Below are 24,010 nucleotides of genomic sequence, written 5' to 3'. Positions count from 1 at the left end.
AAGTGTTGATTGACTAATGATCATGCACTAAAGTCTAGTTTTTTTGTTTCAAGACAAAGTGAAGAAAAATCTGTTCGAAAATAAAATGTGTACACACAATTTAACTTATAATGTGTTTAGCTATATTTTTTGCTTTAGCAAAAACTTATTCAATAGCTTCTTTAAAAATAAATTCTAGCACCCCACCGAGGGTTGAAAAGGTAAATAAAACATTTGAAAATGTCATCAAATCAATTCAATCAACCCAACAAAATGAGCTCGATGTCGTTCTACGGTCCTGTGTTTGTTCACGGCGCTGCGTCCACCTTCCAATCAAAATACATTTTATTTCGTTTCGCTAGCGGAAAAAGATCCGCCCTGACGGGATGTATGATTTTTCGCTGAAACGATACGACGAAACGACGTAACTTCACGGCACGATAAAAAAAATTGGGAAAAGAAACCGTCCCGTGAGCCGAGAATCCGCGAAAAGCGGATTGGAGAAAGAACAAACCGTCGTGCTGAAAGGGAAAAAAAGCATCACCCAACCCGGGCCCAAGCTGAACGTAAGCTAAGTCAATATCCTTTCGCCTGGTCCGCTCGGCGCGTTCCGGTCGAACGGAGGCAACCATTTACAGGACGCCGGCAGTAACTCGATTAAGTTGTTGACAAACATTCGCCGAATTGCTGTGCGGCGCATTTCAGCACCGGGAAACGTCCGCGTCCAATAGCGTGCTACTATCGATTCAACTCCTGGAGCACTACCCACCGTCACTATCTACGAAACCGGATGGCGTCCTACTAAACGGTTCCCCTTTAAAGGAGCAAACAGTAGGCGGGTGTGTGTCTGTGTGTGTTTGTAAATTAAGCGGACCCAACACAAACAAACAACGCCACCGGAATGGATCCATTTTAAAGTGTTGAGCAAAGTTGAGCCGCAAACGGTCGGATGGCAGATTGCGGAGTGGGTGAAATGGGAAAATGGGTTTTTCGTTTGCCCACTGGTAGATTTTTGCGTTTTTCACAAGAAGTCATTTGTCGGTAACACTAATGGGGATTCATTAGTGAAAGAAGCATATAAAATACGGAATTTTGAAGCATGAAACAACATGCACTATAATATTGCAATAAAGTTAAATTAAACGCCCACCAAACATTGCGACCGAAAATATAGCAGAATGCATCCGGAAAAATCTTATCTACATGCAAGCTCCAGTAAATAACGGCAAACATAAAAACAGAATGTTGTACAAACAAGCGAAAATCAAACGTCAGCTAAATGAAACGTCATACTCGGCAAAATTCAAAAAGTAAATTGGAAAAATACACACACAACAACAAGCACAACAATAACGAGCGTGACAACCACTTACCAGAACTCGACGAAGCCTTGATGGAGCAGCAGGGCCATAAAATCTCCCGTCAGATCGTCCCGTTCGCCCGTTAGCAGCAAAATCCCATCGAAAGACTCGGGCCGAAACTCGACGTGCAGCTGTGGGGGTTGGGGAAAAAAACCGGGTAATGGTAAAGTAAAATGGTTACGATGCCGGCAAGTGTCTGCCACCCAGGTGAGCGAGAAAATGAACCCATTTCAACGTACCCAACGCGCGGGAAAGCCGGGAAAAGCAAACAGATACACATCGCGCCTCCGTTGCTAAAATGGCCAATCGTGGAGTGGCGAAAAACGAACGCGCTTGCTGAAGCGCGTACGCAAGCTAATCGTTCGTAATCCGACGAATATTATTTCACCAACTGTGCGATCGGTGCAGTTTTCCGTGGAAAGTATGAGCAAAACAGTGCAATACTGTTGCGGTATTAAACACCTCGTTTTTCATTAAACCTTGATTGTTAAAATTTTTGAATGTTTTCAATGGAAGTGATCAAAAGAAACCGAGCGTAAACAGTAATTCTGCTGTCGGAGTGTATTTTGTGATCAATGTTTATTTTATGGTCAATGGGGTTTTGTTTGATGTTGGTTTCCGGAAAAACAAGCACAATCCAATGCTTCAAAATTATTCCACATCAATCAAATAATTCCTGTGCAGCGAACGGTCTAGGTGTGTTATCCCTTGTCAGCTTGTTCCGGATTATTTTATGAAACTAAATTTCCCGAAACTTGTTTTTTGCTTTCGATCAGCTTAGGGCACTGAGTGCAATCGAGTCAACATTCGCAACAAATGCATCCCACAAGCAGCCGATTTAATCGTTCGGATGAACGCTGAAGCGTACGTACGGTTCGGCAAAAATGTATTTGCCATCGGTGTTAAACCAACAAACGCCACTAAACAAAAGGGGAAAAGAGAAGAGCCACGAGGGTTTGGAAGAAAAATCGAAAACCCTATACAAACATAAACGCAAAACGAACGAAAAATAACCCCGAACGAACAAACAGCTACAAAACTCAACAAACACCGTACAACCATTTTCAAACATTGCATTGTTGTAGCTCCGGCGTGTTTTGAGGTCAAAATGCGAGTGAAAAATGTGATAGCAGGAAGAACAACACCAACAAGGACTCTCAGGCGCACACCGGGCAAGGTGTTACCACACACAGCAGGATCGGGTATTATTGGAACAAAAAAGGTGGCCTTTTTTCGTCCCTTCCCGGCCGCGTACCCCGTTACGGGGTTTCTCCGCGAAAGCATAACAATAACGGCGAAGCGATTTTCTCGCGAAGGAAAATTACCTTCATCGCTCCACAATGCAGCATCCACATGGCTGTGGGTGTTTTGAAGGTTGGAAGCGTTGTTGCAACCACCCACTGTCCCCTCCGGCCACGCCTGAAATTGAAAAAGGGTGTGCAGCAAGGTGCACCCGCGAGCATCTTGCGCCGTTCGAAACCCATCCATTCCGGGCATGTTCGACAGAAATAGAACTGCGGCCAGATCATCCTTTGCAGAGCAGGGGAGGAAAATCGGTGAAACGTTGGTGGTGCATCCTCGTTTGTTAAAAGAGTTAGGCGATTTTTTGTTTCCCACTTTCGGTTTGGTTCTGTCCATTTTTGGTATCAAAGAGCGCGAGGTCAGTTCGTTCGGCGCTCGTTTATATTTCTGTGGCTTCGACATTCGGTTTGTCGCGTCGGTTTTTGCGCGGACCTTGGCCGTTTTTCGCATCATTGCGTGGCTGTTCGGGGTTGTGTATCTGCATGTGTTATACTAGCTAAGCTCCGGCCAACATTGTGTGGATCGGACGATAGGGGTTGATGGGGACATGATAATGATAACATAACTGGATCGTCATACAGATGCACAACGGTCTCGTTTGGTGCCCGATCAAGGACAATAAAATATTTAAACTGTGTTCTAACCCTTTGGTTTACTGTAATTTCAAAAAACTACATTGTGAATTTTACCAGTAAGAACTAAATTTAAGGTTCTTCCGTAAAGAGCAGGTTCAGATCTCAGTAAAAAACATGTTTAAATTTTATAATGATACGAACTTTCACTCTTATATTTGACCGCAAGTAACATAACTCCCACTCAGTGTCCAGCTTGGCTACGATCCCATTGGCATAGCGCTTCGCGAAACCGTAACCACGGTGTCGGAACAGAATTGACATTGATAGGGATGTTTCTGGTTGATGTTTTTGTTTTATTTTACACGTTTTCGAACTGATCGAAAAAGAAGAACATAAAACCAGCCACCAACGTTCCAGCCACGTTCACAAAAGCTCCATAAACTGATCCTGCAAAACGGCGAGATCGTGGAAACGTCCGAGGTTGAAAATTTGAAATCGCTCACACCAACCACACACGCTGGCCAACATTGAAAGGCATTGATGAGTGCCGGGTTGTGGTCTGACATGCCGGAGAATGGCGGAAGTAATCACCGTTTTAAAATTGCAAAGAGAAACTGCATCGCTTGCGGCATTCGCAGCCGTGAACGCGTTTTCCACCGTTCACCAGTTGGATGATGTAACGTACATGAAGGAAGGGGTCATTCCCACCCAACTAATGAAGCACATTATTAACTTTTACCCTGAAAGCACGTTAAACTATCAGGACGCTTCAATGCGTATGGTACTTGGTCGAGAATTGGTTCGCAGGTGCGATCCCCATTGAAATCACGGGTTTTAAGGTTTCCTGGAATACATTCATACCTGGACATGTTTGTAGGCTCCTCTCAGAGCGGGAAATGCGACCCACGAATGTTGGCTGAAGCGAGGCGTGTTGATTTTAGTGTCTGAAAAGAGAAAGCCAAGAGTGTTTTTATTAGTTTAGTATGATTAGTTAATCATCTAAACGAAATAGCTTTTTGCTTTTGTTCTACAGTTAATCGTTTGTTGTACAACTGAGAGTCCTTTGCCGCCATTTTTGTTCACAAGAGATCACAAAACATCATCACACCCAGCATAAATGGCATAAAATGGCTAGCCGGAACTTTTTCTCGGAATGTTCGTTCGTCTGTGAACCGTTTTCCTTCAATCAATCTAATTACCATTCGAGCGAAAACCAATGATGCTGGATGAATTGTTTCCCCGGCGGTAACAATCACCCGCAATCTGTCGACGCGAACCACCAGCATTACGCAGCACAATTCTATCGACAGAACCCCCACCCACTCACCTATACACACACACAAAGAAATACGCACTTGTTTTGCCATGAATCGCCTCCGAAGAATCGGCTCCGAACCATCTTCAACCGAAAACCCGCAGATATGTTGAGTCACCGAAACTAAAGCCATCTTATTGGATTTTCCGGTTACGCTACGACTTGAAAGGAAAAGCTCGCCGGCGAAGCGATCGTCGCAGTTGTCAGCGAAAATGTTTGGCCCACCACTGAGGACTCGGGTGGAGTGGCTTGGGTGCAAAGGCAAAAGTTTACCGGTCCAGATTAAAGGAGGTTCTCTCTTTCTCTTTCTGCAGGGAACGGAAATAGTTTTCCAAGACTTTGTGCGCCCCGTATCCGACTGTCGGCGCTTTTCGCGAAAAGCGTCGCTTCCGGTTTCGAAATGCCATCCAAAGCGAATCTTCCATTCTGTCTTTTCTTCTACGGTGAACCCCTCCCCCTCCCCGCCCCCCACAACACACACACACATCATACGTGTGTCAGTATGCTGCCTCGCAATTGCCATAAGATGGGAAGGAAATTGTGACCCCTTGCATCCCCCCCATCATCCTCCTTCCACTTCGTTCCCACGATGGGTTTGAAAAGTTTCCGAATTTATGCCACTGTGGGCGAGGGATTTCAATTTTCCAATCCCAGCTCCGGCGCGCTCCGATACGGTTTTGGTTAAGTTTTCCGTACCAAGAAAATACCCACTTGCCCTCTCCCCCCCTCCCACCACTGCCGGAGGGCATAAGTCGGAACGGTGCGCTCGAAATAATAATGAACAAAAGGGCAGCACACATGAAGAAAATCACCACACCAAATCACGGCGGGAGCCCGGGAGGCGGAAAAACTGGGATTTAAAATAATCGTACAGACGCGGCAAAGCGCACCTCGCACATTAACACCCTTTGCCGGCACCCTTCGGGTATGGGATGTGCGTGTTTGTGTTGCCAAATCGGACTGCAAGGGGTTGGAGATTTATTAGTGCCCGCTTTTGAACAGGCCACGGTCCCAAAGCGGTAAAGTTTGAGGGGACGTAAAGTTTAAGGCGTCTGTTTCAAGAAGTGGCCAGAGTGGCGTGAGTGTTGGATCCTTCCAGAATGGGAGGTTTGAAGGCGCACATAAATCATTTATGACATATTTGAAGTGAGCAAAGGATGATAGGTTCATTAATTTCAATGAAAATCAATATATATTTTTATTACTGCTAGGCGCCCCTTTGGTTATTGGAAAATGTCCACTTTTTTGGGTAGAGTGCAAAAATCTATCTAGAAAATATGGTGTTGACGTCGATGAAGAAAAATGAAAACATCTTCAACTGTTAATAAATAATTTACGCCGGATAAACATCAATGAAGAAGTAACGAGAAACGCTCGAATATTCTGACAACTTTCATACAAAAGCGTATTTCAACACGCAACCCGATGAATACATGTAGATTTACTCATTGAAGTTACACTCACAATGTTTGTGATTTCAATGACCGATCTTGCTATCGGAGGAATGAAACGCTCTTCAGTGAATCTGGTAACGAAAATTAATAAATAGCTCCGTCTGTTGTTGAGGGTTTTCGAAATGTTTCATCTCCAAACGCTGCTAGTAGGGCGCGCGAAAGAACAAAACCGATCCAAACATGGTCCCATCAAGCGTTTCTCCAAGAGCCATGATGGTCCGACCGAAAGCTTTCGCACGGAACGATACAATTTTCCACCACAACGACAACTCGAGCTGGGTCTCGGCTCATACGATATTCTCTTTAAGGGCGAGTGGCGTTGTCAGCGATGGCAAATTGCATCGAATACCGGGAATCAGCCCGCTAGCGAGTGACATCGACAGAATGCAACCGAGCAGTTGGTTCGATAATGGATTCCTCGCATGTTATGGGACGCCGGGAATGTCGATATGGAGTCGAAACGGGGACGCAACATGATGCGCTGTGGTATGGTTTAGGGATGTTTTATTTTTCTTCGGCTTCCTTTTTTCCCTCTTGCACACTTGACGTACGTGACTCGCAGCGGCGAGCAGCGGAAGGTGGTACGGTACGATGGAAATGGTCACTATTGCCCATCGAACGAGCTGCATGTGTCAATTAACGCTCTTGAAATGGATAGTGTCATCGATTTCGTTTGTACATCGTTTTATTTGTGTCTTTTCGATGGTGAAACATGTTGGAGTGCCAGCGATATCCTTTGGAAGTTCAATGAACTTTTACTTTCCCTCCAGCAATAGGATATCTCAGACAGATATAAATCAAACTTTTAGCAATACGTACGTTAGAAGAATTTTAATAAAGGCTTATTTTACAACTTATACAACATCAAAAATAGATCTTTTTTACTGCATCAAACTGGTTCATATTATTCCTTGCAGTAACTACATACAAACTTGCATTTTCAGCTATCTTTTATGTAACGCTCGCAATAGTAATCTACCTCTCCTTCCTACCAGCTACTTGTGTCCTAAACGTCACGTAACGTCAACCACAGTACTGGAGTCGGGTTCCATTTTCCAGCCATTGCCTTCTCCCATAACTCGTCCGCTCCGCAAAATGTCAATTCGTGTCACCGTTCGGGCCCATTCCGTACGTGCGCTTGTCGTGCAGCAGAGATGAAGTAGCTGTACGATTTGTCTCAGTTGAAATTAAGGGCATCGCATCGGTAAGGATAGAGATCACGACCAAGGCCGGGGGACACGAACCAACCCGCATAGTAGAAGGACGAAGCAGCATTGTGCAACGTCCCTTTGTCGGAAGGCTGTTCCGTTCCCGTCGCAAACGGGATAACGCCAATGGTAACATGCCATGGGAGACACGAACAGACACGTGGCGGAATGGCTGTCAGTGTGCATTTCTTTTCGTAAAACGATACACATGACAACAGCATGCAGTAAATGCAGCTCGAATCCACCCTAAGTGAAACGTTACATAACCCATGTCATTGAGAATGATTAGGAAAGGTAGGTAGACAATCAGAAAATGTGTTCATTTCGACGAGAATAAGAAAATACGCGTTTATCGTTAGTGAAACTCATGAATCTATAAATTTTGAAACGATTTTATATTAAAGACTAAAGATGAGAGCATGTTTTTCGGAGCTGAAAAATCAATGAATGATCATGATCAAGGTAAAGAATACGCTTTCTCCCAGTATCACATGCAAAAACATAACTACACTATGCTGATCCAAAGTATCATGGTATGTAGACGGCATTACGAAGCCATTATTATCCCGGTTTCATTTTCTTCAAAGCCGCCAAATTGTTGCTCCACAGCCGAAACGCCCGATGGAGTTGTTCAAAGGATCCTCGACGTAATGGACGGGGATATCTTTTACCATTTCGGTTCAAAAGTAAATTTCCATTCAATGGAGAGGAAGAAAAGGGCACCATAAAGCACGATACAGCACCACCACCCGGTGGAAATGCTTTGATACCACAAGCATTGCACGATATTGGTTGAACAAGGCAGAGAGCGCGGTAGTCGGGCCACATAATTGTAATTTATATTTCGCCAAGAACAAGAGCGGGAAAACAATCTTCCGATCCGTAATGGTTTGAAAAGCGGCTCCAACGCCGGTGGAATGCGAGGCGAGTGTTTTGCGGGAACGCGGGCGAACACATGAAGGGAAAAATTTACTTCCCAATAGACCTTCATTGACGTGAAGTTGATTTTTCGATCCCACCATCGGCCAAACCCCTGTGGGTAGTAGATGAAGTGCAAAAGTAACCTTTTTCCACCTGGCCACCTGGCAAACTTCTGCCGTTTCTGCCCCGCGGCATAACAGGGAATAAAAATTCGCTCTTTGTCAGCAGCTGGGAAATGGGGTGGTGGGAAAACAAAAGTTTTGCTTCAACTTTTGCACCAACGTTTATTGCACGTGATCCCCGGGAAAAGACTTTCCTAGACGCCGTGGGCGCGGGATGGTGATTTTTGCCCGGAAAATTCATTTAATTTTATATCCTCGTTTAGCGGTCGCCGTCGAATGTCTAGCGGGAAACACTTTGTGCTTTTGGACGGGTGGGTTGGTCTGTTCCACCCTTGGCTGACGGATGGAAAGAAATGTTACACCTGGTTTGCAGTTACTGGTGGTTTTTGTTCTTAGCTTTTGAAGCATTGGACTCTTTAACAGTTTGGAGGTAGATTCTCCGAACGGCTTTCTTTTGAAGTGTTAAAACTTTTATGAAAATTACGCCAGATGTACTTTGGCAAATTAGTTGGAGTTTGGTAACATTCCTTTAAACATTGAGCTGAAGCTAATTATTTTGCCGAATTTGACCAATTTAATATTTTATTTCAATTAAAGAAGATCTTCCACCGAGATAACCAGTATCATGCTATCGCCATTTTCGAAAAGCAAACTTGAAAACCATCTAATTTTCGGTAAGGCATCGGAGATGTAGTAGATTGCAAAAAAGTAAATATCAAAAAACTTTCCGTCGATTTTCCACCATCATTACGCACCAACTTTTGCATCCAACGGTGGTGGGAAAATAATTTCGAAACTCTCGCCAGATGGCATACTTTTCCGGCCAATGAATGGCACCAATCGTAGCGGGATCGTGAATTCGCGCGAACAGTACACGTCTGAAGTGTTCCAAAATACCCTGCTCCCCGCCTGCTCGAGCTCGCTTAAACCCTGGATCCAATAACGGATAGCACCACTCGCTGCAGAAGTTTACCGCCCGCGAGTGAAGTAATGAAGAGGACACTGCAAATAGAAGGCGAAGAATAAAAAGTTCCCTTCGTCGAGGAAAACGAGCGCGGGCGTGCATCCTGGCTGATAAAACGCGACGGGAAGAGGTGCAGCCAGGACGCGAAATGGAAGCGAAATCTGACGGTTTTTATTGCCCTGCTACCGGCAACTTTTAATTTCAATCGGTGAAAAGTTTCGCCGGCGCGATTCGCATTCCCGAGCAAAGTTGACGTCAGAGAAAAAAGAAAACATGACAGGCAGAAACTCCCACTGATACGATCATGCCAGCTGATTAAAGTTTACTTGACAAAGCTTTTGCCATACAAAAGGACTTGAAAGGCCGTCAAAAGCTTCTTGTAATTCAAAGGATAGATAAACAAATTGTATGTATGGTAAATTAAGTATTTGAGTACGACATCTTTTGATAAATGGACAGGATTTATAAAAATAGTCAATAACCTTATAATTGAAAAAAGGTAACGGTTGTCCTAAGGAAAACAGTTCCGTTGCATTCCTTCTCGTTCATAAGATTAATGAAAACCAACGTAAGAGAATGTGAGAAAATGTTGAATGGTGTTAATTTGATGCGATTCTTACTTCTGCTCCCGTTTCACGACGTTACTAGCGACGCATTTTATTAAGGTAGTTCAAATGACAACCACCGGATAGTACAGCACCTTGACTTTGGCCATCGCTAGAAGCTTTTCCACTTTCGTGGATCAGGTTCATTAAAACAGAACGAAACGTTGGCACGGAATTCCGGAATTCGATATCACTAGACCGTGTCGCGTGCCACTGCGAAGCTGATATTCGTCCAGACGACAAAGAATTTCCTTTTTCGTTCCGTACGCCTCAGGGAAGGAAGTTTTGCGTAGAAGAGGAAAAACATAAACATACTACGAGAGCTATTCTTTCAGGCGCAACATGCATGATATATTGACGAATAATGTGAACGGATCTTATAGGGCACCAAAAAAATTGTTCACGGAAAAAGTGTGTCAGGTAGGACAAAGATGAGATAATGAATAAATTTCTGAAAATGCAAAACGTGTAGCTAACAAATATAAAATTGGAAACATTCAATAGTTTTCATCGATTAATTTATCAAATATGACTCTGCATCAATTCGGTTCCGATAAACTTACCTTCTTCACACCGCGGTCCAGTTTTTCCAAAGGCACACAAACAGTGCATGGGTGCAATCGTTGACCCTTCCATCCCATTGAAGCACGTTCCTTCGGGACCACATTCAAGAGTACACGGTAGGCTGAAACATAAAACAAGAAAAATATTTTAATAACATTATTATGCCCCTCTCGTGATCGAAACCCCGAAACGAGCGTTTAATTGTGCCCTACTAAAGAGATAGTCTAAAGGGTGGCACTAACGAAGGATAAATCAAGTGCAAATGAAGAGAATAGCAATGAAGTAACAGATGTGATTTATTTACATTCCACGCCGGTTTTTTTGGCTCATTGCCGTCACTAGAAAGCCGGGTTTACGCACACGCCTTAATCATCTCACGCTAATGAAACCGAGAACGTCATCGAATTGACACAAATTGGGCCGCGCCAAATGACGGCAATGGATCGCCCGAAGAATTCCTCTCGCCATTACTAAGCGGAAGCTCGACGCGCAAATGGAAACGGAACGCCTAACAGCCGCCTAGGCTGCTCGAAAGCCACCGCGAGGGTCTTTGCGTCAAATCCAACATCAAGAATAATGCCGAGAAGAGTGGCGCGAATGGAACCTGATAATCATGTGTATATCTTAAATATAATCTTGATTCCTAATGTTTCGACCGTTTCCGCAGCTACAGATTGTTCGTGGAATTAAAAGAAAACTGATGCTTTTGAAGGTGATCCTTAGGTGATTAGTTTTTTGTGACGTAAGGAGAGCGTTCGGTTTTTGATATATAAATGATTCGGTTATTTAAAAATAAAATCATATCACTCTCACTTTTAGCATCATACTTCATACCATTCGAGTGTTTATTTTAATGAGGTATCGATATTCAATTATTCGCTTTGCGCTACCCGTATCCAAAAGAAAAACATGCCACTTATACCGCCTTATACGTTATACCTTATACCGGTGTAATTCGATCCTGCTTAATGAATTCATTAAATTATGCACCCGAAAAATGCCTCCTATCAAAACACTACGTCATTACAATGGCTTCTAATTTACACTCGGAAACAAAAACCCTCCCCGAACAATGGCAAACCCAACCCATTCTTGGCGGCGTGATGAAAGTGCGTTACAAATGCAAATCATGCACCAAACCTAAGCCCTTCTTACCTTATCGCCGCCCCTCCCGAAACACGCTGCGTTGCATTATCTTGGCGCACGGCCTGAGCGAAATCATTGGCCTCGGCATCACCACCCATCGCCTCCGGAGGTAATTTTCCGCCGGCCCGCTCGCCCTTCTCCGCGTTCTCCTCCAGTGAACCGGCGAGCAGCGGCAGAGCTCTGATTTCCGGTGCATCATCGGCGTCATCATCATCATCGTCCACATCATCGCCGCTCGGTGCTTTCGCCAATCTCGCTACAGCTGCTGCTGCAGATGACACTGTCGTTTCCGGTACCACCTCGTCATGCCGCTGCCGGCGCTGGGAGTGTAATAATGATATGCCACTGATTTCCATATCACTCGTGGCCGGTGGCATATTGCTTCTGCTGCCAGCGTCATTAGCACCGGTGCCAACTCTTCCCTCGGTTGTTGTGTTGTATTTTCGCCGTTCGCTCCCCGAGGACGACTTCTTCTTTTCCTGCTGCAGTTGCTGCTGCTGATCGTGTCGCTTACTACCGCCACCAGCTCCACCTCCGAAGGCAGTCACCAACGCGGGGCCATCGTTTTGGATGGATTTTTCCGCCCGGCTCGCCTTTCCGTCACGGTTGCGCCGCGCCGGTGCCGGCTTGGAGTTATGATTGGCTTTTCTTCGCGCCAGCTCATCGCCCGTGTCGATGCTGTTCGGTCGAGCCTTCCGGTTGCCACCGGTGTCCCCGGCAGCGGACGCAACCAGATGCAGGCCACCGGTGCCACCCTTACCGCCATCATTATCGCCATCGTCTTCGTCATCGTCGCTGTCGAACGATTTCATCGATATGTGCAGATCGGATATGTCGAGTTTGGCGCTGAACGACGCACCGCGCTGATAAAGGACGTCCTCCTCGCCGTTGGATGCGTTATCGTCGCTGGAGGTAGAATTAATTTCTGTCAGCAAAAGAAAGAGAAGAAAGAGCTCGTTAGCTAAAAGTGAAAAGGATGCGAAGGTGATTCAAGCTGATTGCTTTTCCACAATCTCAACCATCCCCAGGAACTTATACCCCTTAAGAAATGAGAACACACTTAGTTCTTTGTTTAGCATGATAGATCATCTGCTTCAATATTGGGGAATGTTGACGAAAATTCGTCAGCAGCAAATCACACTCTTGCAGAGTACAAACATCGTTGACGCACATGCGGCTTCATACAAACAATATAAGGAAATTTATAAAATACATAGTTTTGATGGTACGATTTGTGATATGTACGATGTCAACCTATCGACTGAGCTTAAAGCTCTGCTTAGCTTCTGTTTCTTAGCCAGTCATTTATTAAATTCATTACATTTTACCCATAAATATTCAGTCAAATAAGACTAATATGCGTATTACCATTCAATTCGACAATTTTAAAAGATAGATCGTAGATTCAAATATCCTCAAATACTTGACTAGATTCAGCCTTCATTAGCATCGAACCTGTCACCGGTTGGGTCCCGCGAACTCGCTGCTTCCGTTATGAAACCTGGTGCATTCGTCGAGAGCTACGTATACTTTTCCCGCACGATTCTCATTACGGCAATCAATCGCACGTGTACAGACGGCCTTGCGTTTCAACGCAGCAGAAGGTAGCGATCGAAGACAAATGTTAGTGTTTGCCAATTACTCAATTACAGTGCGATTTTGCGCAACTTTCGACGACGTCTCATCACGGATGCAAATGTTTGAACTGTCGATGAGCCGATAATTTGGCAAAAAATTTGAATAATTTTCATAATAAGCCAACACGTCGTTTGTTCTCATTTGGTTAAGAGGAGGTATAAATCTAAAGATATATAAAAATAATGAGGGAAAGATAAAGTCACTTCAAAACCTTTATGAGTAGAAATGATTACATTTGACCCAACGTATCAAATGAGAGAAAAGGAACGATGCTTTTCCATCACCAAAGCGCTGAAACTAATTAACTAACTCATATTGGGTGCGTTGAAACTTTGAAGGTAACCAACGCATTTTCCTCAATTTCGCTGGTGAGCATAATTATGCGAAATGAAGTGAATCCGGGTTAAAATTTCAATGATGCATTTACAAGCAGCCATCAACCTTTTAGCATTGGCTTGTCGCCTTACTCGCCACGCCTTCGGGAAGCAATGTAACCGAAACCGGAACGTTTCGGGCTTAGATGTTTTGATGCATAATTAGTTTTCTTCTGCTCATTTACAATGGCACGATGGCGGGTTGGAGCGTCGTCGTAAAATTGCTTCGTTCGTTCGAGCTGCTTATCAATTAACTGTCGGGTGTATAATTAGTGACCGGTGTGCACGTTGTGGAAAAGTGAGTGTTGAATGATTATCGTGCTATAATGCATTAAAGGGTTTCTCCACGCTCGTTAGACAGCTTGCTCGGAAGCTTTTTTGGTCAATGTGCAATGTATGGTCTTGATCATTGGTTGCGGTTGATAGAAAAATAAATAAATAAATAAAAATGCGTGCTATACAAAATTTGAACCTACGTTTGAAAAATCACGGAAGAATTCATTAAAACCGAAAGAAAAAAAACCGTCTTAGGCTATGGGTATTGACATGGTACTTAAACATTCTACATCGTTACCGGTTCTTTGATATAATACTGGATTATTAACCTACCAAATTGGTCTCTTAATCACTTTAATTTTCCTCCATTCTTTGTTTTAATCCATCCAATAAATAGCAATTCAATCAAATAAGCTCAGCTATTATGATTAATTGACCTTACAACAAATATCACTGACCTGTACAACATCCCAGTGCATTACCAAAACTGAAAAATCAATAGGAGAAAACTTTGCAAAATTTTGGATGCAAACGAATGATGACGAAAGAACAGTTTTGTGTCAAGGTTACGGTGACCGTGTACGTAAGGTGTTAAAAACGGATGTCACTCATGCATATAGATGGAAACATTGGGATGTGGATGAAGAACCTGTTCAGCGAAACAGGAAATGGGATTGGATGAACCTAACACCGAATGGGAGATTCGCAGGGAAGGTTCAACGCGCTCATTTGTAAACGGTCCATTGGATAGAGACAACATGTGAAAAGTCAGCGTACCTGTAAAGCCAAGGCTGGTTGATGTGTGCGTGTACCGTCTACCAGAGTGACGCGAACCCCTCATCATCCTATCGTAAGTCATATCGTGTGAATCTTTGTCTTTGGCAGAGACGCGACCAACAGACGCGCGTGGCGTGTGCAGGCTCCATCTTCACTCGGAGGCCCGCGAGTACTTTACATCCGCGATGAGCCGTCAGTCGCGCCACAGAGTGCTCAGCGAACAGATCATCGGCGCTCAAGCTTAAGAGTAACGTGCAACGGTTTCAAGTGATTTTCACACAATGGAAGGCGAAGTGCCCTACTTCACAAACGCAGACGAAGGCTACGTGCCGGCCAAGCTGGCTGAGCGCAGCTCCAAGGCGCAACCATTGAAGTTGTTGCAGTTCGTGGTGCGCCATGTGATTCCGGACACGCTGCACTTCCTTCTGCAGCTGATCCCACTGATTGTGCAGGCAGTGGTCGGGTTGGTGTTGCCGGCAAAAAAGAAGTCGATCCGCGGTCAAACGGCTCTAGTGACCGGCGGTGCGAACGGTCTCGGTCGGGCGCTTTGCCTTCGACTAGCTCGCGAAGGCTGCCATGTGGCCGTCGTCGACATCGATCTGCCGGGTGCGCAGAGGACGGCGGCGGATGTGCGCCAGCTTGGCGTGAAGTCGGAAGCGTTCCTGGCGGACATCGCCAGCAGCGAGGAGGTGGACCGGTTGCGGGTTGCAGTCGAGACCAAGCTAGGCCCCGTCGACGTGCTGGTCAATAATGCTGGTCTGCTGGCGGTACTGTCGCTCAGCGGAGGCAACGCCGCCGACCTCGAGCGGATTATCAACGTGAACCTGCTTTCGCATTTTTGGGTAAGCTTTTCGATGCGAGTTGGTTTCCGTGTTCCATGGGAATAAGTGTTTGCATTCCCCTAAAAACAAAGTTTTCTTTTTGTGTGCGTTGTATGTATCATTTCAGTTGTGTTTATAAAGTATTGCACCAAACAAGTTGTGTGCGAATACGTTCAAATTTCAATGTTATTACAATTTTTATGTAAAATTACAAGCATGTCAAAACTTATCATACATTTTTTCGCCAAGTTGAATTGTTTATTTCTGTGTTGTCGCAATTAATAATTCTCATATCGACATAATGAAATAATGATTATATTGTATATTAATGAAAAGTGAGAAGGTTCCTTATTAAATACCCAAAAATGCATGAAGAAATATTTGAGTAGGCAAAAACAAATCGCACAAATCAGCAGAAAGAAGTAAATCTTCAAAAAAAAGTTCACTGGGTGTTTTTTTTATAGACTACACTGAGTTTAAAATAAAATGAAAATGATAGTATTTTCCAACCCACAATTCAAATTAAATCAAACCGCAGAAATTTCTTGTTGTTGAACGTGGGAAAGGGTCTGAAAATGTGTTCAACAGCGTTGGACTAATTCAATTATCCACACTAATACGACGTATGTCCGGCATGTGAAAGTCAATAAACCAGCACAGCACCTCGCGCATCTACCGGTATTAGCTGTTCGCTAATCAGTTTGCCTTGTACAACACCTTACCTCGATTTCGATACGCTGATTCAACTGAACATACGGGCGTGGAAAAGATGCAAAAACGAAACACACTGAAAATGTTAAACGAGTGTAGGTACGCTCGTTAAAAAAAAAACGATGTAAACTACGGGGTTTGTACATCAAAAAAGTTGTATAAGAAAATTAGTATTATCCTCCAAGATATTTCTGCAGACATAAGGTGATTATGCAACTATTAACAAGTGAAAACTATGTACAAACAATGATAATATCGTTACGTACGGAAGTGAAATGTGAATATTTGTAAATAACATGGTGAGCATTAGTACTGTTTCTTTATTTTGTACTCATTTTGACTAACCTGCATCACAACTTGCTTGAAACTAACCTGGGGTTTATAAAACATAGCTTAATATTCATCTTATCTCAGAACTAATGACGGCATCATTTATGATTCCAGTGAAAGATAATTGCAATCGATTACCATGCTTCATTTCACTCCCATTCAGACAATTCGCTCATTTTTACCCGGCATGACCGATCGACACCGTGGACACATCGTGGGGATTGCTTCGATAGCGGGTAAGAAACGCGGGTTACCCTTCAGCATAAGGCCCATTAATGCCCTTGCTCTTGTTGCAGCCTACTTTCCGGTGGGACGCTTCATTCCATACACCGTGACTAAGTATGCCGTCCGCGCACTAATGGAGGCGCTAAACAGCGAGCTTCGGATGGACGGACTTGACCACGAGCTGCACACAACCTGCGTCTATCCGTCGTTGATAGCCACGCGCCAACAGTTTATGGAGATGTTGGACAGTTTAAAGTACGCGCGGAAGGGCGTTTTAAGATCGGAATAGTTCTTATATCCAGTTCTTTTTGTAGCTTCCTCAAGCGGTTCTATGTGTTCACACCGGAGCAGGTTGCCGAGCAGATTGTCACCGGCGTCCTGGCCAACAAGCGGGAAGTGTTCGTGCCAAACATTTTGGCTCTATTTTGCAAGCAGTTCGAGTATGATCCACGTGCCTTCCGATAGGATGCTGCGAGGTGATCGTGAAGCTATGAATTATCATGTATTATTTTCATCCCCTTCGCAGATGTCTACCGTCTGGCCTGCGGCACTTGCTGGTGCGCTGCGTAATGCGAGGGAAAATACCGAAGCTAATGTCGGCCCAAGAAAATGGCTCCAAACAACCTTGAAGGCGTCAATGATGGCGCTCCATGAGCTACTCTTTCCCTCACGCTGGGTGACCGGCGCATACATCTTTACCACAATTACCTGAAGCGAGCCAAACGGTCCAACCCAAAGCAGAACCCAAAGCATGTTTGCGCAACAACCATCCCAAGTGATCCAAACTCCAAAGATGTTCAATGCCGACGTTGGCCAATAAAGACAAAATTGAATGTGTTTTCAACCCCTCGAACGTAGCGCTATTTATTGACTTTCGATTGTGCAATCCGGTGCCCCACCTGCGGCAAAGCGCTGACCCACACGAATGGACTCCTAACAAATTTGTTGCCAGTAACAGATCGGTACACGCTTTCTCTCCACTTGCAGACCATCCGCGCATTCGTCGAGGGTATGAAGGAACGCCGGCGGGGGCACATCCTTGCCGTCAGCTCCATCATGGGTGAGTGAAATCCTTCCGCGAGGAAAAGAAGGAGATCGAACCGGCGATCTAGCCACCACAAGCAGAGCATTTTATTTCTTGCTTTCCTCATCCAGGCTACATTGCGATGCCTCGGAGCGTCTCCTACGTGGCAACGAAATTTGCCGTACGTGGGATGATGCAGGCTCTACAGCGCGAGCTGGCGATGGATGGGTTCGGTGGTGAAATATTCACCACCACCGTTTTCCCGACGTTCATCGCCACCCGGAAGCAGCTGATGGATTTGCTGAACGAACTGAGGTGAGTAGCGGCGTCGGCAGGTCTGCCGAAAGTGCGTCATTCACAGTTCAGCAGCTTTTCTTGGTTGTGCTACCTTCTTTACCACTCCAGCTTCGATGAAAAGCTCGCCATCTTGACGCCCGAGGAGGCGGCCGATGTGACGGTGGAAGGCATGCTGCAAAGGAAAACCCAAGTCCTAGCCGCGCCGTTTTTCATTCGACTATTTATCTACTTGTCGGAGTAAGTAACGTTTGTGTGTGTGTGTTATTTTTTTCAAATGTACTAATCCTGTTTTCTTCCATTTCTGGTTGTAGTCTGTTGCCTTGCGAACTTTCTAACCTGCTGCTGAAAACAATTACTGGAAAACTACCTCAGCTAACAACTCCGTTGAACAAATAATAGTTGTTGTCTATGATTTTACACCTTCTATAATATTGTATGGATTGGCCGGATCGAGAAAAGTTCCCGATTACTCAGAAATATTGGAATTTTATATTCATTAATCATTTATGTTACCAAGATCATTCAAGTAGTTAAATAATTAATATCCGGTGATATACTCTTAAATCAGTCTATCCGCTACAATAATGTAAATACTTAGTTATAAGAAATAAACCCGGTTTTAAATAAGGTACCCGTTTTATATTTTTTTTCAAATTAATTAAAAATAAAGCTACCTGCCTTGGGCAACAAAAATTGCAATACAGCAAAAGCAGTTGTGCTTTGTTAAATTGTATTTCCCCCGGCGTAAAGTTTAATTCTCATTCATCATGCACAAAAACAACGTCCAGCGAGGTTTCTTAGACATTCCAATAGTACATCGGCAGGAAAATTATAGCTTTATGGCACACACAAATGAGGTGTGACTAGCACTTTACGATAGCCATCCTAATCACCAGCACGTGGTGTGCCTCAATAATAGACTGAATGATCCGTTACGTAGTGCAATTTTATTCCAACCAGATGGTAATCTTCAGGTACCTCGCATGTATCGAAGGTGCATAAAATATTATCCAAGCAAGGAAGATGCTCAATGTTCAGCAGATGACATTTCTACATTTGAGTTGTTTTAAACTTTGTTCGATAAGTAATAGTTCAGAAAGATCCACAACAAGCCTTTCACATGGAAATGAAGCCATTGAAGCAGTGTTTGTACCGTTGATTATCTTTAAATGGAGGTACGAAACAATATTCAAACCACCGGTAGAGACATGCATAAACGCCTTTGAAAAAAGGCTCTGGTATCCAATTCCCATTAACTATGAAGCAGAGTAATTACCTTTACATCGTGTATATTATGATATGTTATTCGATTTTGTTTGCTTTACTATAAAGAGCTAACATACTATTAAGCGTACAAACCTGTAGCAGCTTAAAAAAAGTCGTTAGGCTTTCAATGTTAGCTATTATTTTTAACCCACAATCAATAAGTTTTCTGGAAGTTTGATTTTATTAATGTTTTATAACAATTCTTTTTCAATAAATAGAGTAGAATTATGTAATTTTAAAAAGAGAAGTATGATTATGTAATTTTACTTCTCTTTTTAAGATCCACTTGAAACATTCGTTTAACAAGGAATAACAATTTTTATATAGAATAGTATGCAGCTTTTTCAAACGTATATCATTTTAGTCCTATGCTTGATACATTCCAAAATCATGTTGTTTGGCTGTAGATACATGCTTGGTTGAAATTTATTTACTATAACACGTTTTTCATTTGTTACTGTCCGACTCTGACTGGACTTTTTTGTTTCATTAGTTCGTTATGATTCTTATAATTATTTTTCATATTATATTATTAAAAGTAAGTTACCCACTATTGTAAGACGGACCTCGTTCCAATCTGTTACCTGTCGATCATATCATCATGTTAGCAGAAGAGTGATGATTTCTATAGAATATTTGTTTAATACGAACTTGGCCCTTGGAGGTTCGAGGACCCTTGCGCTCAGTCCGCGCACCGTTGAGCCACTGCTCACGGTTCAAACCCGGTTATCCGGAAAACGCCGATTTCTTGCATCGTTGGTCGAGCTGGTTCGGAAAATAAACCAACCCCACTCCGCTTTCGAGCAACCCTTCAGCGCAGCTCTTTTCTTTCACTGCAAGGGCAAAAAATGCAGTTGCCCCTGCGCTGCAATTTGTCTGCGATCGCGTTGCACATTTCAGTTTCGCTTCGACGCTGGGACAGAACGGTACGGAGTACGGAGCTGTCAGTCAAATCAAAGTGCATCGTCACGAAACGACAGTGAGAGCCACACGTGAAGTAACCGAAACAGACGTAAAGTTCACGCGTGTACTATTTGCATTCGTATTCGAGCGCGATGCAAAGTTTACAGAACATCGGACAGACGCCGTACCAGAAGGCGTTGAGTGGAAAACCCCGGAGTTCCGGATCGAAATCCAACCCGCTGAATGTGGTCAAGTTCATCGCAATGGCTTTGCTGGACGTGCTGACGTTCTTCGTGCTGCTGGTTCCACTGACCGCCAATGCCATCGTCGAGCTGGTTCGTCGAGCGCCGAAAAAGAATGTTTCCGGCTGGACGGCCCTCGTGACTGGCGGTGCGAACGGACTCGGACGTGACATCTGCCTCCAGCTGGCCCTGTCCGGATGTCACATCGCCGTCGTCGATCTGGACGCCACCGGCGGTGAGCAGACGGTAGCCGACATTCGGAAGCTCGGAGTCAAAGCGCATTTCTTTAAGGTAAACCCAAGTGTGCTCCAGCGAAAGTCCACGCCTTCGATGTAACGCGAACGCAGCACGCTTTGCTGACTCGCGTTAAATTGTTGTGCGGTAAGCGTAATGTGTTTCAGGAAGTCTACGCCGCTTTACTGCACAAACGTAACACATCCGCGAGGGGGGACGAGTAACTACTACTGCACTTGTATGCACTTTTCTACCTTTCATAACTTCCCAACACTGATCCAGGCCGATGTTACCTCGTACGACGCCGTGAGCGCCATGAAGGATAAAGTGAATGCGAAACTCGGACCGGTCGACATTCTGGTCAACAATGCGGGCGTTCTGCCGCTGATGTCCTTGCGCGAGGGTACGCCGGACGATTTGAAGAAAGTGATCGAGACCAATCTGCTTTCACATCTTTGGGTGAGTTCTTAAATTGCGGATGATTTTCAACATTCCTCTTAGTTTGTTTTTAGGTTTGATAGAAACATGCTTGATCGTGCAGTTAATTAACATAATTTTGTTTATCTTAGCAGTTACACTACCGTAGCTTTTCAACGTTTAATAGAAGACGTTTACATTAAACTACACATACACATTTTTTGATATTCCTTATCTTAGCATGTTGTACTTATCCTTCATCATCGTATATTAAAACAAAAGATATAGATAATTTATTACAAAAAAAGAGAAGCTGGTCAAGAAAAGTTATTTACATTTAAAATTTAACATTTAACTTTTATTTAAAACAATTGTTTGCCGCAGGGGCTGTACAATATAAAACTTAAAAGTAACTTGAGTAGGATTAAGAGGCCTGGGAGAGGAGACGGGAACGCAATTGAGAAATGGAGATATTGTAGTCAAATAGACCTCGCACTGCATTGAAGCCATTCTTTCCAAAACTTGCTCGAAGAAAGGGAAGAAGGAAAGGAGGTCTATCACGAAGGTGACGCGAAGGGATGTAGAAGGGTCAGGACGATAGGAGGAGTGGGACATCAAGGTTATGGAGGAGGAGGTTTGCGATGAACAGGGATTGGGCAGTCACGTGTCGTTGTTGAATGGATTGAAGTCCGAGCAAGTGAAAACGCGAGGTGTGGATGTAGAGAAGTTTACAAAACGTCTCGTGGAGAGGCGGATGAACTTACTCTGCACGCTTTCCAACCTGTTCATTGCTGTAACCCCCGCTGGAGACCACACAACGCAGGAGTAATCCTATATTGGGCGGACCCAACAACAGTACAGCGCCCTCAAAGCCGTAATTCCCAAGTGTCCTGGTCGCTCTGTCCACAACAGAGTTAATGTGGTCAGAGAAGGTGAGTCGGTCATCCACCCACACCGCGAGATCCTTCACCACAGACACTCTCGAAAGTGGAGTGACACAAAGACAGTAATCAAAACAGATCGGATCCCGAATGCTGTATTTTACATTACAAATTTTATTTTATTCAAATCCGTACACTAACTGTTTTAGTTTTATGTTTGCTGAATCCTGCCGTTAAACCATTTGGTTTTAAGAAAATTAATTTGATTTGATTGTATAAATTTAATTTAGGAAACGCTTTATTTTTCGTATAAAACGCTTTATTTGAAAATTACAACAGCTCACACCCGCGAAACACCTTTTCTGCATGTGTTGCTGATAAGAATGATAAAGTTTCCAACTGGTCCGATACCTGCATAAATGAATCCATCATTAAAGAAGTTCAATTATTTTATTACTCCAAGATCGTCGCTAGATGTGAACCAATCAAATACTGTACTGCCATAATTATCTTGTCCCTAATAGACCCTGCGGCTGTTTACCAACGATATGATTGAGCGAAAACGTGGCCACATTGTGGCGATTGCATCGATAGTCTGTAAGTTTCATCGTGAAGCTGCCCGCAACACTTCAAACACACGACCTCATAAGGGTACTATTCTGAACGTACGTTCTGTATGATTGCCCCTAGCATACCTGCCAGTCGAACGTCTGATTGCATACGCAGCCTCAAAGTACGGCGTCCGGGGGCTGATGGGTTCGTTCGCTAGCGAGCTGCACATCGAGGGCGTCGACGAATTCGTCAAGACCACCACCGTGTACCCGTGCTTTATCAAAACCCGGGCCGAGCTGATGGACGCACTGAAGCAGCTCGGGTAAGGTTTTGCTTTGCCGGCTTTACCTCGGACGATATTACATAAGTTTTTGGCCATATTTCTTGGACCTCCTCCCGGTAGCATCAAGCATCGAGTTCCCATCCTGCAGTCGGAATCTGTTGCCCGTGCAATCGTGGACGGAATTCTGTACAACAAGATGCACGTGTATCTACCGAAGGTTGTGGGTCCTCTTGTTGGAATTTACGAGTGAGTTTCTTGATGGGCGTGCTGTTAATAACAATACACTTAAAAAACATTCTGCTTTGGTATCTTTCAGAAATTTACCCTTCAAGGTGGGTCATCTTATGAAGCGAATCTTACTACAAACTTCGCTGCCGAACATAATGAAACGATAAGACGTAATTTTGGATCGATTTTGGCCAGCCGTTCTTTCTCCTAAAACTGCATTATATGTTGTTCGACCCAAAGGAGTTCGACCAAGGAAAATCAAAGGATTTATTATTACTGGAGGAAGATCCTATCATAATATATTACACACAACTGTATACTTCCCTATTTCCCAACAGTGTTAAATTTTTGAACCGATCACAAATTGTCATAATTGTCGCAAATATTGTCAATAAAGACAATAGATTTAACCGTGTTTAGCGGTAAACAATCACAAGAACCACCCTGTTTGCATCAATTACGACATAATCATAAACTACCAACAGCTGTTTGCTCACCGAACCTTCATCTCACTTCCCGCGATCGCGATCGGTGGGCAAGAAAACATTGATCAAACCATCTATCAGTCCATCCTGCTCACTCTGCCTAGCAGCTTTGTAAGCTCGCGTGTTTGGAGCTTTGGAGGGTCGGATCGCGTGAACCCTTCGCGATCCGCGATTCGCGCGGAAAAGCTCCAACAACGAGAGTGGGAGAAGCGACTCGAGCAGAAACGAGAGAGAGATAGAGGGGATGAGAGTAAAGCCCGATCGTGTCGTCGATCAGGTTTCGCGTGCGATAGGTTTTTACGTTGGTCCAGGTGCGCTTTTGCTTTCAGTACAATTTCTGCCCGCGATCCGGTGATCTCGTTCACGGAACGACACCTAAGTCACGTTACAGCGGTCGTCGTGCGTGAGCGTATCATTTTCCCAGTGGCTGTTTTCGTTATTGTTCGTGTTTGTTTCCGCTCACGAAACGATCTTTTTTCATGTTATTGGTTTTTCGATTTGTTTTCCTACGCGGAACTGCAACGGATGCA

The 24,010-nt window shown here is 44.1% G+C and overlaps 3 protein-coding genes across 3 annotated transcripts in view; 2 read left to right on the top strand and 1 right to left on the bottom strand.

The window, feature by feature from the left end:
• The window catches only part of LOC131264870 (uncharacterized), a 97,945-nt gene that overhangs the window by 32,055 nt on the left and 41,880 nt on the right, over positions 1-24,010 (bottom strand). Inside the window, exons 3-6 of the mRNA XM_058267137.1 lie at positions 11,526-12,441; positions 10,370-10,491; positions 4,079-4,161; positions 1,353-1,471 (exon numbers count right to left, since the gene is read on the bottom strand). Of these exons, the coding sequence (XP_058123120.1) occupies positions 1,353-1,471; positions 4,079-4,161; positions 10,370-10,491; positions 11,526-12,441 (1,240 nt within the window). The remainder of the gene's footprint in view (positions 1-1,352; positions 1,472-4,078; positions 4,162-10,369; positions 10,492-11,525; positions 12,442-24,010) is intronic.
• Positions 14,863-17,469, top strand: LOC131262422 (uncharacterized oxidoreductase YoxD-like). The gene is made up of 5 exons (XM_058264416.1): positions 14,863-15,423; positions 16,607-16,679; positions 16,740-16,923; positions 16,983-17,108; positions 17,195-17,469. The coding sequence occupies exons 1-5, from the start codon at positions 14,863-14,865 to the stop codon at positions 17,295-17,297; spliced, it is 1,047 nt and encodes a 348-aa protein (XP_058120399.1). The 3' UTR covers positions 17,298-17,469.
• Positions 20,311-23,162, top strand: LOC131262423 (17-beta-hydroxysteroid dehydrogenase 13-like). The gene is made up of 6 exons (XM_058264417.1): positions 20,311-20,691; positions 20,917-21,093; positions 22,457-22,529; positions 22,623-22,806; positions 22,888-23,013; positions 23,084-23,162. The coding sequence occupies exons 1-6, from the start codon at positions 20,311-20,313 to the stop codon at positions 23,160-23,162; spliced, it is 1,020 nt and encodes a 339-aa protein (XP_058120400.1).

The sequence above is a fragment of the Anopheles coustani genome, chromosome 2 (assembly GCF_943734705.1).
Source record: "Anopheles coustani chromosome 2, idAnoCousDA_361_x.2, whole genome shotgun sequence".
Lineage (NCBI taxonomy): Eukaryota > Metazoa > Arthropoda > Insecta > Diptera > Culicidae > Anopheles > Anopheles coustani.
The sequence above is the reverse complement of the archived record's forward strand: the minus strand, read 5'-3'. Positions and strand labels throughout refer to the sequence as shown.